Genomic DNA, 14,933 nt, shown 5'->3' on the forward strand with positions numbered 1-14,933 from the left:
GGCTTAGGTGTATGTAAACTTCTGACTTCAACTGTATCAATGATGTCGCTCTTGCTGCTGGTGATTCTCTGATCCACCTCTACGCAGACGACACCATTCTGTATAGATCAGGCCTTTTGGACACTGTGCTAACAAACCTCCAAACGTGCTTCAACGCCATACAACACTCCTCCCGTTGCCTCCAACTGCTTTTAAATGCTAGTGAAACTAAATGCTCTTCAACCAATTGCTGCCTGTTCTGACTTAGAATATGTGGACAACAACAAATACCTAGGTGTCTGGTTAGACTGTAAACTCTCCTTCCAGACTCACATTAAACATCTCCAATCCAAAATTAGAATTTAGAATCAGCTTCCTATTTCGCAACAAAGCCTCCTTCAGTCATGCTGCCAAACATACCCCCGTAAAACTGACCATCTTACCGATCCTTGACTTTGGCGATGTAATTTACAAAATAGCACCCAACACTCAGCAAATTGGATGTAGTCTATCACAGTGCCATCCGTTTTCACCAAAGCCCCATATACTACCCACCACTGCGACCTGTATGCTCTCGTTGGCTTGCCCTCACTACATATCCGTCGCCAAACCCACTGGCTCCAGGTCATCTAAGTCTTTGCTAGGTAAATTCCCTGCCCTATCTCAGCTCACTGGTCACTATAGCAACACACACCCATAGCACGCGCTCCAGCAGGTACATTGCACTGGTCATCCCCAAAGCCAACACTTACTTTGGCCGCCTTTCCTTGCAGTTCTCTGCTGCCAATGACTGGAACGATTGCAAAACATCTCTGAAGTTGGAGTCTTATATCTCCCTCACTAAATTTAAGCATCAGCTGTCAGAGCAGCTTACCTATCGTTGTACCTGTACACAGCCAATGTGTAAATAGCACACCCTACTACCTCATCCCCATATTGTTACTGTTGAGCTTCTTTTCTTGGGCTTCTATTTAATAATGAATTCTCAATGTGCACTTATAAATCATATAAATTTTAATCAAAATACAGCTGTAGACAGAAGTCAAGGATCAAACATACAAATGATTTCTCTTCTGAGTTCTGCAAAATAGGAAAAGTTGCTTTTAGTCAACCCCTAGTGATGTCACTGCCTACTTCAAAACCTTCTACTCATGAGACCAAGCCCATGCATATCAAATTCAAGTTTATTTGTCACGTGCTCCGAATACAACAGGTGTAGACCTTTCAGTGAAATGCTTACTTACAGGGTCTAACCAACAGTGTAAAAAAGGTATTAGGTGAACAATAGGTAAGTATAAAAATGAAAACGACAGTAAAAAAGACAGTGAAAAGTAACAGTAGTGAGGCTATATATAGTAGAGACCATATACAGTTTTATAAACTTGCAGGAGAGACAATAGTTCCAGAGTTTTCTAAGGGCTCAGCAGTAATTTTCCACTTCCCAAGTTGCTTTATAGTGGTATGTCCTGACTAGTCTCTTATCTCTTTCACTCCCCTGCAGGGGTCTGTGTCTATGAATCTCTTTTAGCCTTGAGGCGCTTTCTCACAGACTCCCTGTTTTGACTGCAATAACTCACATCTCTCTCAGACCATTTGTTATAAGAAGCAGAGACTAGAAAATAACTGTGGAACAATGTTACACCTTATAATGCATATATATATATATATATATATATTGCTAATCTGTAGTCCAGGACCCTATTATAAATGTAGTGGAGGAGGGGTCTTATAGCCCTTCCCCTTCTATTAATACAACATAAGTCAGGGACTGCGGTTGAAAATTAGCCGGCTGGCTAAAACCGGCACTTTTACTGAAGCGTTGGTTAATGTGCACTGTCCCTGTAAAAATAAACTCAAACTCAATCAATTATTATAATACATCAAACATTTGGTGCAGCCCCTATCATGACCCCAAGGTGAGCCCATCATTACTTACCCTCTTGCTCTTTTTCACCCCAGAATCTCTGCTTGCACATCATCATCTGCACATCTATCACTGCATTATTAATGCTAAATTGTAATTATTTCGCCTCTAAGGGCTATTTATTGCCTACCTCCCGACTCTTCTACATTTGCACACACTATTCATAGATTTTTCTATTTTTCTTTTCTATTGTGTTATGGACTGTACGTTTATTTATGTGTAATTCTGTGTTTTTGTCGCACTGCTTTGCTTTATCTCGGACAGGTCGCAGTTATAAATGAGAACTTGTTCTCAACTGGCCTATCTGGTTAAATAAAGGTGTTCTCAACTAGCCTACCTGGTTAAATAAAGGTGTTCTTAACTAGCCTACCGGGTTAAATAAAGGTGTTCTCAACTAGCCTACCTGGTTAAATAAAGGTGTTCTCAACTAGCCTACCTGGTTAAATAAAGGTGTTCTCAACTGGCCTACCGGGTTAAATAAAGGTGTTCTCAACTAGCCTACCTGGTTAAATAAAGGTGTTCTCAACTAGCCTTCCTGGTTAAATAAAGGTGTTCTCAACTATTCTACCTGGTTAAATAAAGGTGTTCTCAACTAGCCTACCTGGTTAAATAAAGGTGTTCTCAACTAGGTCACCTGGTTAAATAAAGGTGTTCTCAACTAGCCTACCTGGTTAAATAAAGGTGTTCTCAACTAGCCTACCTGGTTAAATAAAGGTGTTCTCAACTGGCCTTCCTGGTTAAATAAAGGTGATCTCAACTAGCCTACCTGGTTAAATAAAGGTGTTCTCAACTAGCCTACCTGGTTAAATAAAGGTGTTCTCAACTGGCCTACCTGGTTAAATAAAGGTGTTCTCAACTAGTCTACCTGGTTAAATAAAGGTGTTCTCAACTAGTCTACCTGGTTAAATAAAGGTGTTCTCAACTAGCCTACCTGGTTAAATAAAGGTGTTCTCAACTGGCCTACCTGGTTAAATAAAGGTGTGTGATGTTTTCATCTGATTGTTTTTAACAGGTGATGTTCTTCTTTAATAACACAGACCCCAAAGAAAATCGGGGGAGGAAAACAGGTTTATTCAAATAGGACAAATCATTCTTGGAAGTAGATGGTAATTCTCCCCTGTCCTCAGTGATACTCTCCAGTGATGCTCTCCAGTGATGCTCTCCAGTGATTCTCTCGTGTAGTTCGTTCCAGTGGTTCTCTCCAGTGGTTCTCCCCTGTGGTTCTCCCCTGTGGTTCTCCCCTGTGGTTCTCCCCTGTGGTTCTCTCCTGTGGTTCTCTCCTGTGGTTCTCCCCTGTGATTATCTCCACAGATCAAAGAGACAGGATCTAGTTTTATAACCCAGCCCTAGCCTGTGGGTGACCAATTAGAAGTCCTTGCAGTACAACTGAGCCAATGGCCAAATAACAAGTATCCTATTTCAGGCTCACTGTATAGACAAATTCCTCCCATGCTCTGACCCATTTGATAAATGATTCCCTATTACTGAAAAACCATTATTTCCAAATAATCGTTGAGTCTATTGACTTCTCGTCCTCTTGACCCCTCGTACTCTGTCTCTACGTTGTGTATTTATCTTCAAAATATTCTTCTATTTTCAAACAGATCACTTCAGAAAGTAGGCTACCTGCGCAGTTCGATCCACCATAGTAATTTAGCCTACTATCATTAATTTACTATAATTTAAATTAAGTTTCTGCTTATAATTTCCAACATTTGGTTGGCCATTTGTTTGTCAACTATAGTTAGATACATAGAAGAGAAGCTCTGTCTTGTTGCCTAGAAGACTAAATAAATGAGTCTTCACCAGATTGTCTCACATTGATCTAATGAATGTGTTTAGTAATCTAGTTACCACCTGTGAAGTTGACTTGTTTCCTTCAGGGACCGGGGAGAAAAAGCATTAACTCCAAAACAGTGGAAAGATTGTTCCTTTACAAAATGTCCCAATATCATCAGTTTGACCGGTTTTAAGGACATGAAAAGCTGAGAACTAAGAAACACATTTCTGATAAGACTTCACACAGCCATGCAATCTTCATAGACAAACATTGGCAGTAGAATGGCCTAACTTAAGAGCTTAGTGACATGGCACCGTTATAGGATGCCACCTTTCCAGCAAGTCAGTTCATCAAATTTCTGCCCTGCTTGAGCTGCCCCAGTCAATTGTAAGTGCAGTTATTGTGAAGTGGAAACGTCTAGGAGCTTCAACGGCTCAGCCGCGAAGTGTTAGGCCACACGAGCTCACAGAACGGGAGGGCTGTAGCTCGTTAAAATCGTATGTCCTCGGTTGTAACACTCAGTACCAAGTTCCAAACAGCCTCTGGAAGCAACGTCAGCACAAGAACTGTTCGTCGGGAGCTTCATGAAATTAGTTTCCATCGCCGAGCAGCCTAAGATCACCGTGTGCCAAACGTTGGATGGAGTTGTGTAAAGCTCGCTGCTATTGGACTCTGGAGCAGTGGAAACGCGTTCTCTGGAGTGATGAATCACGCTTCACCACCTTGCAGTGTGACGGACAAATCTGGGTTGGTGGATGCCAGGAGAATGCTACTTGCCCGAATGCATAGTGGCAAATGTAAAGTTTGGAGGATGAATAATGATCTGGGGCTGTTTTTCATGATTCAGGCCCCTTAGTTCCAGTCAAAGGACATCTTAATGCTCCAGCATACAATGACATTCTAGATGATTCTGTGCTTCCAACTTTGTGGAAACAGTTTAGGGAAGGCCCTTTCCCCCATGCGTAAAGTGAGGACCATATAGAAATGGTTTATTGAGATCGGTGTAGAAGAACTTGACTGGCCTGCACAGAGCCCTGACCTAAACCCCATTGAACACCTTTGAGATGAATTGGAACGCCGACTGAATTGGAACGCCGATGCTGTTGTGGCTGAATGGAAGCAGGTCCCCACAGCAATCTTTTTAATTGATTGAACTTTAATTTAACTTGGCAAGTCAGTTAAGAAGTCTTTATTTACAATGACGGCCTACCCCGGCCAAACTCTAACCCGGACGACGCTGGGCCAATTGTGTGCTGCCCTACGGGACTCCCAATCACGGCCGGTTGTGATACAGCCTGGAATCGAACCAGGGTCTGTAGTGACGCCTCTAGCACTGAGATGCAGTGGCTTAAACCGCTGCGCCACTCGGGAGCGATGTTCCAACATCTACAGTGGCTTGCGAAAGTATTCACCACCTTGGCATTTTTCCTATTTGTTGCCTGGAATTAAAAATGATTTTTGGGGGGTTTGTATCATTTGATTTACACAACATGTCTACCACTTTCAAGATGCAAAATATTTTTAATTGTGAAACAAACAAGAAATAAGACAAAAAAACTGAACTTGAGTGTGCATAACATTTCACCACCCCAAAGTCAGTACTTTGTAGAGCCACATTTTGCAGCAATTACAGTTGCAAGTCTCTTGGGGTAATACTCTATAAGCTTGGCACATCTAGCCACTGGGATTTTTGCCCATTCTTCAAGGCAAAACTGCTCTAGCTCCTTCAAGTTGGATGGGTTCCACTGATGTACAGCATTCGTTAAGTTATACCACAGATTCTCAATTGGATTGAGGTCTGGGCTTTGACTAGGCCATTCCAAGACATTTGAATGTTTCCCCTTAAACCACTCAAGTGTTGCTTTAGCAGTATGCATAAGGTCATTGTCCTGCTGGAAGGTGAACCTCCGTCCTAGTCTCAAATCTCTGGAAGACTGAAACAGGTTTCCCTCAAGAATTTCCTTGTATTTAGCGCCATCCATCATTCCTTCAATTCTGACTAGTTTCCCAGTCCCTGCCGATGAAAAACATCCCCACAGCATGATGCTGCAACCGCCATGCGACTGTGTTCTCGGGGTGATGAGAGGTGTTGGGTTTGCACCAGACATAGCATTTTCCTTGATGGCCAAAAAGCTAAATTTTAGTCTCATCTGACCAGAGTACCTTCTTCCATATGTTTGGGGAGTCTCCCACGTGCCTTTTGGCGAACACCAACCGTGTTTGCTTATTTTTCTTCTTTAAGCAAAGATTTTTTTTCTGGCCACACTTCCGTAAAGCCCAGCTCTGTGGCGTGTACAGCTTAAAGTGGTCCTATGGACCGATACTCCAATCTCCACTGTGGAGCTTTGCAGCTCCTTCAGGCTTATCTTTGGTCTCTTTGTTGCCTCTATGATTAATGGCCTCCTTGCCTGGTCCTTGAGTTTTGGTGGGCGGCCCTCTCTATGCAGGTTTGTTGTGGTGCCATATTCTTTCCATTTTTTAATAATGGATATAATGGTGTTCCATGGAATGTTCAAAGTTTCTGATATTTTTTTATAACCCAACCCTGATCTGTACTTCTCCACAACTCTGTCCGTGACCTGTTTGGACCTTGGTCTTCATGGTGCTGCTTGCTTGGTGGTGTTGCAGACTCGGGGGCCTCTCCAGTTTGGAGAGCTCCTTGGTCTTCATGGTGCTGCTTGCTTGGTGGTGTTGCAGACTCTGGGGCCTCTCCAGTTTGGAGAGCTCCTTGGTCTTCATGGTGCTGCTTGCTTGGTGGTGTTGCAGACTCTGGGGCCTCTCCAGTTTGGAGAGCTCCTTGGTCTTCATGGTGCTGCTTGCTTGGTGGTGTTGCAGACTCTGGGGCCTTTCAGACACGTGTGTGTATATGTATATATATATACACTGAGATCATGTGACACTTAGATTGCACACAGGTGGACTTTATTTAACTAATTATGTGACTTCTGAAGGTAATTGGTTGCACCAGATATTATTTAGGGGCTTCATAGCAAAGGGGGTGAATACATATACACGCACCACTTTTCCATTTTTAATTTATTTTTTGAAACAAGTAATTTTTTTAATTTCACTTCACCAATTTGGACTATTTTGTGTATGTCCATTACATGAAATCCAAATAAAAATCAATTTTTTAAAAATCAAACAGGATGTAATACACAAAATAGGAAAGAAAAAAAAAACGCCAAGGCGGATGAATATTTTTGCAAGACACTTCCCAGAAGAGTGGAGGCATTTATAGCAGCAAAGGGGGGACCGACTCCATATTAATGACTTCCCAGAAGAGTGGAGGCATTTATAGCAGCAAAGGGGGGACCGACTCCATATTAATGCCTTCCCAGAAGAGTGGAGGCATTTATAGCAGCAAAGGGGGGACCGACTCCATATTAATGACTTCCCAGAAGAGTGGAGGCATTTATAGCAGCAAAGGGGGGACCGACTCCATATTAATGACTTCCCAGAAGAGTGGAGGCATTTATAGCAGCAAAGGGGGGACCGACTCCATATTAATGACTTCCCAGAAGAGTGGAGGCATTTATAGCAGCAAAGGGGGGACCGACTCCATATTAATGACTTCCCAGAAGAGTGGAGGCATTTATAGCAGCAAAGGGGGGACCGACTCCATATTAATGACTTCCCAGAAGAGTGGAGGCATTTATAGCAGCAAAGGGGGGACCGACTCCATATTAATGTCTTCCCAGAAGAGTGGAGGCATTTATAGCAGCAAAGGGGGGACCGACTCCATATTAATGCCTTCCCAGAAGAGTGGAGGCATTTATAGCAGCAAAGGGGGGACCGACTCCATATTAATGCCCATGATTTTGGAATGAGATGTTTGACGAGCAGGCGTCCACATACATTTGGTCATGTAGAGTACTTTCTGCTTGCATAGTAAGCCTCCTGGCTCGCACACGCTTATTCACTTCTGCCCACATATTTTCTATAGGATTGAGGTCAGGGCTTTGTGATGGCCACCCCAATACCTTGACTTTGTTGTCCTTAAGCCATTTTGCCACAACTTTGGAAGTATGCTTGGGGTCATTGTCCATTTGGAAGACCCATTTGCAACCAAGCTTTAACTTCCTGACTGAGGTCTTGAGATGTTGCTTTAATATATCCACATAATTTTCCACCCTCATGATGCCATCTATTTTGTGAAGTCCACCAGTCCCTCCTGCAGCAAAGCACCCCCACAACATGATGCTGCCACCCCTGTTCTTCACGGTTGGGATGGTGTTCTTCAGCTTGCAAGCCTCCCCCTTTTTCCTCCAAACATAACGATGGTCATTATGGCCAAACAGTTCTATTTTTGTTTCATCTTGCCAGAGGACATTTCTCCAAAATGTACGATCTTTGTCCCCATGTGCAGTTGCAAACCGTAGTCTGGCTTTATTATGGCTGTTTTGGAGCAGTGGCTTCTTCCTTGCTGAGCGGCCTTTCAGGTTATGTCGATATAGGACTCGTTTTACTGTGGATATAGATACTTTTGTACCTGTTTCCTCCAGCATCTTCACAAGGTCCTTTGCTGTTGTTCTGGGATTGATTTGCACTTTTCACACCAAAGTACGTTCATCTCTAGGAGACAGAACGTGTCTCCTTCCTTAGCGGTATGATGGCTGCGTGGTCCCATGGTGTTTATACTTGCGTACTATTGTTTGTACAGATGAACGTGGTACCTTCAGGTGTTTGGAAATTGTCCCAAGGATGAACCAGACTTGTGGAGGTCTACAATTTATTTTCTGAGGTCTTGGCTGATTTCTTTTGATTTTCCCATGATGTCAAGCAAAGAGGCACTGAGTTTGAAGGTAGGTCTTGAAATACATCCACAGGTACACCTCCAATTGACTCAAATGATGTTAGAAGCCTATCAGAAGCTTCTAAAGCCATGACATCATTTCCTGGAATTTTCCAAGCTGTTTAAAGGCAGTCAACTTAGTGTATGTAAACTTCTCACCCACTTGAATTGTGATAAAGTGCATTTTGAAGTGAAATAATCTGTCTGTAAACAATTGTTGGAAAAATTACTTGTCATGCACAAAGTAGATGTCCTAACCGACTTACCAAAACTATAGTTTGTTAACAAGAAATTTGTGGAGTGGTTGTAAAACGAGTTTTAATGACTCCAACCTAAATGTATGTAAACTTCCGACTTCAACTGTATAGTTGTGTCTCAGATTTAAACCAATGGTTTTAGTATGTAGTTTGTCACTAGGAGGTGTCCATGTGATGCAGCCAGTAGTATGAATGGTGAATCCAGTATTCTGTGGCCTTGACTTGAACTGTCTGTTTGTGCCTGTGTGTTCCAGCCCTGGGGTGTGACAGTACAATGATGCCCTTCGGTGGGGGTGGCTCAGAGGCGGACTGTTGGACGGAGTACCATGACAACAGTGCCCATGCCAAACCTCCACACTCCTACCTGGATGCCATCAGGACCGGTCTGGAGTGTTCTGCCACGGCCGGCCCCTACCCTGGCCCCCAGCCACAGCTCTGTCCCTACGCCGCTGCAGGACAGTGTAACTACGGAAACACCTGTCCCTATCTCCACGGTGATATGTGTGACATCTGCCGTCTGCAGGTGCTCCACCCACACAACCCTGAGCAGAGGAGAGCTCACGAGAAGGTAGGACCCATACTTTAACCCTAACCGTCACATGACCTCGATCAGAGGAGAGCTCACGAGAAGGTAGGACCCATACTTTAACCCTAACCGTCACATGACCTCGATCAGAGGAGAGCTCACGAGAAGGTAGGACCCATACTTTAACCCTAGCCGTCACATGACCTCGATCAGAGGAGAGCTCACGAGAAGGTAGGACCCATACTTTAACCCTAACTGTCACATGACCTCGATCAGAGGAGAGCTCACGAGAAGGTAGGACCCATACTTTAACCCTAGCCGTCACATGACCTCGATCAGAGGAGAGCTCACGAGAAGGTAGGACCCATACTTTAACCCTAGCCGTCACATGACCTCGATCAGAGGAGAGCTCACGAGAAGGTAGGACCCATACTTTAACCCTAGCCGTCACATGACCTCGATCAGAGGAGAGCTCACGAGAAGGTAGGACCCATACTTTAACCCTAGCCGTCACATGACCTCGATCAGAGGAGAGCTCACGAGAAGGTATGAGGCCACATGCTTCTGTAGTCTCTAATTACACTGTCTGATGCATCTTTATGTTGATAGAAGTGTGGAGGACAATGGACAAGTCAAACACAACTGTTGGCTGAAGAGGATACTGTTTTGGATATTAATAGGTACATGTGTCACCCGCCTCTGTCAGATGTGTATGATGGTGTTTGAGGCGGACATGGAGAAGGCGTTTGCAGCGCAGCACAGCCAGGACAAGGTGTGTTCTATCTGTATGGAGGTGGTTTATGAGAAAGCTGCTGCCTCAGAGAGACGCTTCGGGATCCTCTCTTCCTGCTGCCACACATACTGCCTCTCCTGCATCCGCCAGTGGCGCTGCGCCAAGCAGTTTGAGAACAAGTGAGTTGAGAACTACTATAAACACCAAGCAGTTTGAGAACAAGTGAGTGGAGAACTACTATAAACACCAAGCAGTTTGAGAACAAGTGAGTGGAGAACTACTATAAACACCAAGCAGTTTGAGAACAAGATCATCAAGTGTTGATGGTTGCTAATATACACTGCTCAAAAAAATAAAGGGAACACTTAAACAACACAATATAACTCCAAGTCAATCACACTTCTGTGAAATCAAACGGTCCATTTAGGAAGCAACACTGATTGACAATAAATGTCACATGCTGTTGTGCAAATGGAATAGACAAAAGGTGGAAATTATAGGCAATTAGCAAGACACCCCCAATAAAGGAGTGGTTCTGCAGGTGGTGACCACAGACCACTTCTCAGTTCCTATGCTTCCTGGCTGATGTTTTGGTCACTTTTGAATGCTGGCGGTGCTTTCACTCTAGTGGTAGCATGAGACGGAGTCTACAACCCACACAAGTGGCTCAGGTAGTTCAGCTCATCCAGGATGGCACATCAATGCGAGCTGTGGCAAGAAGGTTTGCTGTCAGCGTAGTGTCCAGAGCATGGAGGCACTACCAGGAGACAGGCCAGTACATCAGGAGACGTGGAGGAGGCCGTAGGAGTGCAACAACCCAGCAGCAGGACCGCTACCTCCGCCTTTGTGCAAGGAGGAGCACTGCCAGAGCCCTGCAAAATGACCTCCAGCAGGCCACAAATGTGCAAGTGTCTGCTCAAACGGTCAGAAACAGACTCCATGACGGTGGTATGAGGGCCCGACGTCCACAGGTGGGGGTTGTGCTTACAGCCCAACTCCGTGCAGGACGTTTGGCATTTGCCAGAGAACACCAAGATTGGCAAATTCGCCACTGGCGCCCTGTGCTCTTCACAGATGAAAGCAGGCTCACACTGAGCACATGAGCACATGTGACAGAGTCTGGAGACGCCGTGGAGAACGTTCTGCTGCCTGCAACATCCTCCAGCATGACCGGTTTGGCGATGGGTCAGTCATGGTGTGGGGTGGCATTTCTTTGGGGGGCCATGTGCTCGCCAGAGGTAGCCTGACTGCCATTAGGTACCGAGATGAGATCCTCAGACCCCTTGTGAGACCATATGCTGGTGCGGTTGGCCCTGGGTTCCTCCTAATGCAAGACAATGCTAGACCTCATGTGGCTGGAGTCTGTCAGCAGTTCCTGCAAGAGGAAGGCATTGATGCTATGGACTGGCCCGCACGTTCCCCAGACCTGAATCCAATTGAGCACATCTGGGACATCATGTCTCGCTCCATCCACCAACGCCACGTTGCACCACAGACTGTCCAGGAGTTGACGGAGGCTTTAGTCCAGGTCTGGGAAGAGATCCCTCAGGAGACCATCCGCCACCTCATCAGGAGCATGCCCAGGCGTTGTAGGGAGGTCATACAGGCACGTGGAGGCCACACACACTACTGAGTCTCATTTTGACTTGTTTTAAGGACATTACATCAGTTGGATCAGCCTGTAGTGTGGTTTTCCACTTTAATTTTGTGTGACTCAAAATCCAGACCTCCATGGGTTGATAAATTTGATTTCCATTGATCATTTTTGTGTGCTTTTGTTGTCAGCACATTCAACGATGTAAAGAAAAAAGTATTTAATAAGAATATTTCATTCATTCAGATCTAGGATGTGTTATTTTAGTGTTCCCTTTATTTTTTTGAGCAGTGTACTATGGTAGTAGAGCTTCTACATAATAGTGAGGATGTGACAGTATCCACCAGGGGGCTAATATAAAGTCATGTCTCCTGTTGATTTACCACAGTATCCACCAGGGGGCTAATATAAAGGCATGTCTCCTGTTGATTTACCACAGTATCCACCAGGGGGCTAATATAAAGGCATGTCTCCTGTTGATTTACCACAGTATCCACCAGGGGGCTAATATAAAGGCATGTCTCCTGTTGATTTACCACAGTATCCACCAGGGGGCTAATATAAAGGCATGTCTAACCTCCTGTTATTACTGTGTAATACTCTATCAGTTAATCATGTAACCCTGATCACTTCACAGAGTTTCAACAGGATGCCACTGTAGTTGCATTGTGGTACTCAGCAGTTATGAAGTAGCACAGAATGACTGGACATAGTATACAATGCTGTGGTTAACCGTGTGTCTCTGTCTGTGGTCAGGTCCTGTCCTGAGTGCAGAGTGGTGTCTGAGTTTGTCATCCCCAGTGGTTACTGGGTGGAGGACCAGGATGAGAAGAACAGACTGATAGAGGACTTCAAGTCTGGAGTCAGGTGTGTGTTATTCTATATATAGTAATGATGGACTTTTGACTGGTACACACACATATGCATGTATATATGTGTGTATGTATGTATGTATGTGTATATATATATGTGTGTGTGTGTGTGTGTGTGTGTGTGTGTGTGTGTGTGTGTGTGTGTGTGTGTGTGTGTGTGTGTGTGTGTGTGTGTGTGTGTGTGTGTGTGTGTGTGTGTGTGTGTGTGTGTGTGTGTGTGTGTGTGTACCAGTCAAAAGTTTGGACACACCTACTCATGAGTTTGAGTTTATTTTTACAGGGACAGTGCACATTAATCAACGTTTCAGTAAAAGTGCCGGTTTTAGCCAGCCGGCTAATTTTCAACCGCAGTCCCTGGGCAGGTTATTAAAAACAATTACATTATAGACAATCATTGAGCAGTGAGCACACGCAGAGCAACATAGAACAAGCAAGACATACCATACAGACAGAGCAACATAGAACAAGCAAGACTTAGCATACAGACAGAGCAACATAGGACAAAAAGCATTAAGACAAAATTCATAAAAGCAACAAAGTGTTTCCACACCTCACAAGTTACAGACAACAGACATGGAAAGAGGTGATACACAGCTAGGGATTATGGTCACAAATATGATTGACCTTTAGCCATGTCTTCAAGCATTTTGTGAAAGTGTGATATGTGGTGCAGTTATGTGTGTCTGATGGCAGTGTATTCCAGACATGGGAAGCTCTCACAGAGAAAGCGGATTTACTAAAGATGCTTTTCCTTAAGGGAACTAACAGTCACCTCTCATGGCAGACCTTGTGGATCTGCTGCCATATGTTTGGGTTTTCTGTTTAACAGAAATACTGAGTGGAGGGGGAGCCAGGTCATTTAGGATCTTGAATACAAGACATGCGTCGGTGTATTGCACAAGATTTCCCCAACTCAGGAGCTCATGCTTTCTGAGGATGTGACAGTGATGATGGCTATTGGGCTTCCTTTCAAGCACTTTGAAAGCCTGTTTGTAGACAGACTGAATAGGTCTTTCTGTTGTACAGCAAGCTTGGGCCCAACTAGTCAAGCAGTATGTTAAGAGGGGGAGTATCACAGATTTGAAGTACAGTTTTTTTACATCTGTAGTCAAACAATTTCGTATAAATCAGAAATTAGCTAGGTTGAATTTGGTTATTTGAATAAACTTTTTCACCTGCTTTTTAAAAGAGAGGTTGGAATCAAGTATGATGCCAAGGTACTTAAAATCAGATACCAGCTGGAGCTTCTCCCCTGACACACAGACATCTGGCTCAGTAGCATCAGATACCACCTGGAGCTTCTCCCCTGACACACAGACATCTGGCTCAGTAGCATCAGATACCACCTGGAGCTTCTCCCCTGACACACAGACATCTGGCTCAGTAGCATCAGATACCAGCTGACAGTTTTTTTCACATTGAGATGCAAACACGAGTCACTGAGCCACTTTGTAACCTGGACCATTACAGTAGTGAGTCACTGAGTCACTTTGTAACCTGGACCATTACAGTAGTGAGTCACTGAGCCACATTGTAACCTGGTCCATTACAGTAGTGAGTCACTGAGCCACTTTGTAACCTGGACCATTACAGTAGTGAGTCACTGAGCCACTTTGTAACCTGGACCATTACAGTAGTGAGTCACTGAGCCACTTTGTAACCTGGACCATTACAGTAGTGAGTCACTGAGCCACTTTGTAACCTGGACCATTACAGTAGTGAGTCACTGAGCCACTTTGTAACCTGGACCATTACAGTAGTGAGTCACTGAGCCACTTTGTAACCTGGACCATTACAGTAGTGAGTCACTGAGTCACTTTGTAACCTGGACCATTACAGTAGTGAGTCACTGAGCCACATTGTAACCTGGTCCATTACAGTAGTGAGTCACTGAGCCACTTTGTAACCTGGACCATTACAGTAGTGAGTCACTGAGCCACTTTGTAACCTGGACCATTACAGTAGTGAGTCACTGAGCCACTTTGTAACCTGGACCATTACAGTAGTGAGTCACTGAGCCACTTTGTAACCTGGACCATTACAGTAGTGAGTCACTGAGTCACTTTGTAACCTGGACCATTACAGTAGTGAGTCACTGAGCCACTTTGTAACCTGGACCATTACAGTAGTGAGTCACTTTGTAACCTGGACCATTACAGTAGTGAGTTCTTGTGCAGCTTGTCGTTTGCTCTTTGCACATATATCACTGTACTAATGTACAGGAATAACACGAGGGGCCCCAGTATTGACCCTTGGGGCCCATATCATAGCTAAGAGTAGTAGAACAACATAATGCCAGCTAACCTCATAGTGGAACAACATAATACCAGCTAACCTCATAGTGGAACAACATAATACCAGCTAACCTCATAGTAGAACAACATAATGCCAGCTAACCTCATAGTGGAACAACATAATGCCAGCTAACCTCATAGTGGAACAACATAATGCCAGCTAACCTCATAGTAGAACA

The 14,933-nt window shown here is 44.3% G+C and overlaps 1 protein-coding gene across 2 annotated transcripts in view; it reads left to right on the top strand.

Moving 5' to 3' along the window:
- The window catches only part of LOC129851359 (E3 ubiquitin-protein ligase makorin-2-like), a 61,496-nt gene that overhangs the window by 15,821 nt on the left and 30,742 nt on the right, over positions 1-14,933 (top strand). For both annotated transcript variants that reach the window (XM_055917847.1, XM_055917848.1), the window contains 3 exons: positions 8,990-9,303; positions 9,968-10,173; positions 12,345-12,455. In XM_055917847.1, coding sequence (XP_055773822.1) covers positions 8,990-9,303; positions 9,968-10,173; positions 12,345-12,455 — 631 coding nt within the window. The remainder of the gene's footprint in view (positions 1-8,989; positions 9,304-9,967; positions 10,174-12,344; positions 12,456-14,933) is intronic.

This window comes from Salvelinus fontinalis, chromosome 3 (genome assembly GCF_029448725.1).
Source record: "Salvelinus fontinalis isolate EN_2023a chromosome 3, ASM2944872v1, whole genome shotgun sequence".
In the NCBI taxonomy this organism is placed as follows: domain Eukaryota; kingdom Metazoa; phylum Chordata; class Actinopteri; order Salmoniformes; family Salmonidae; genus Salvelinus; species Salvelinus fontinalis.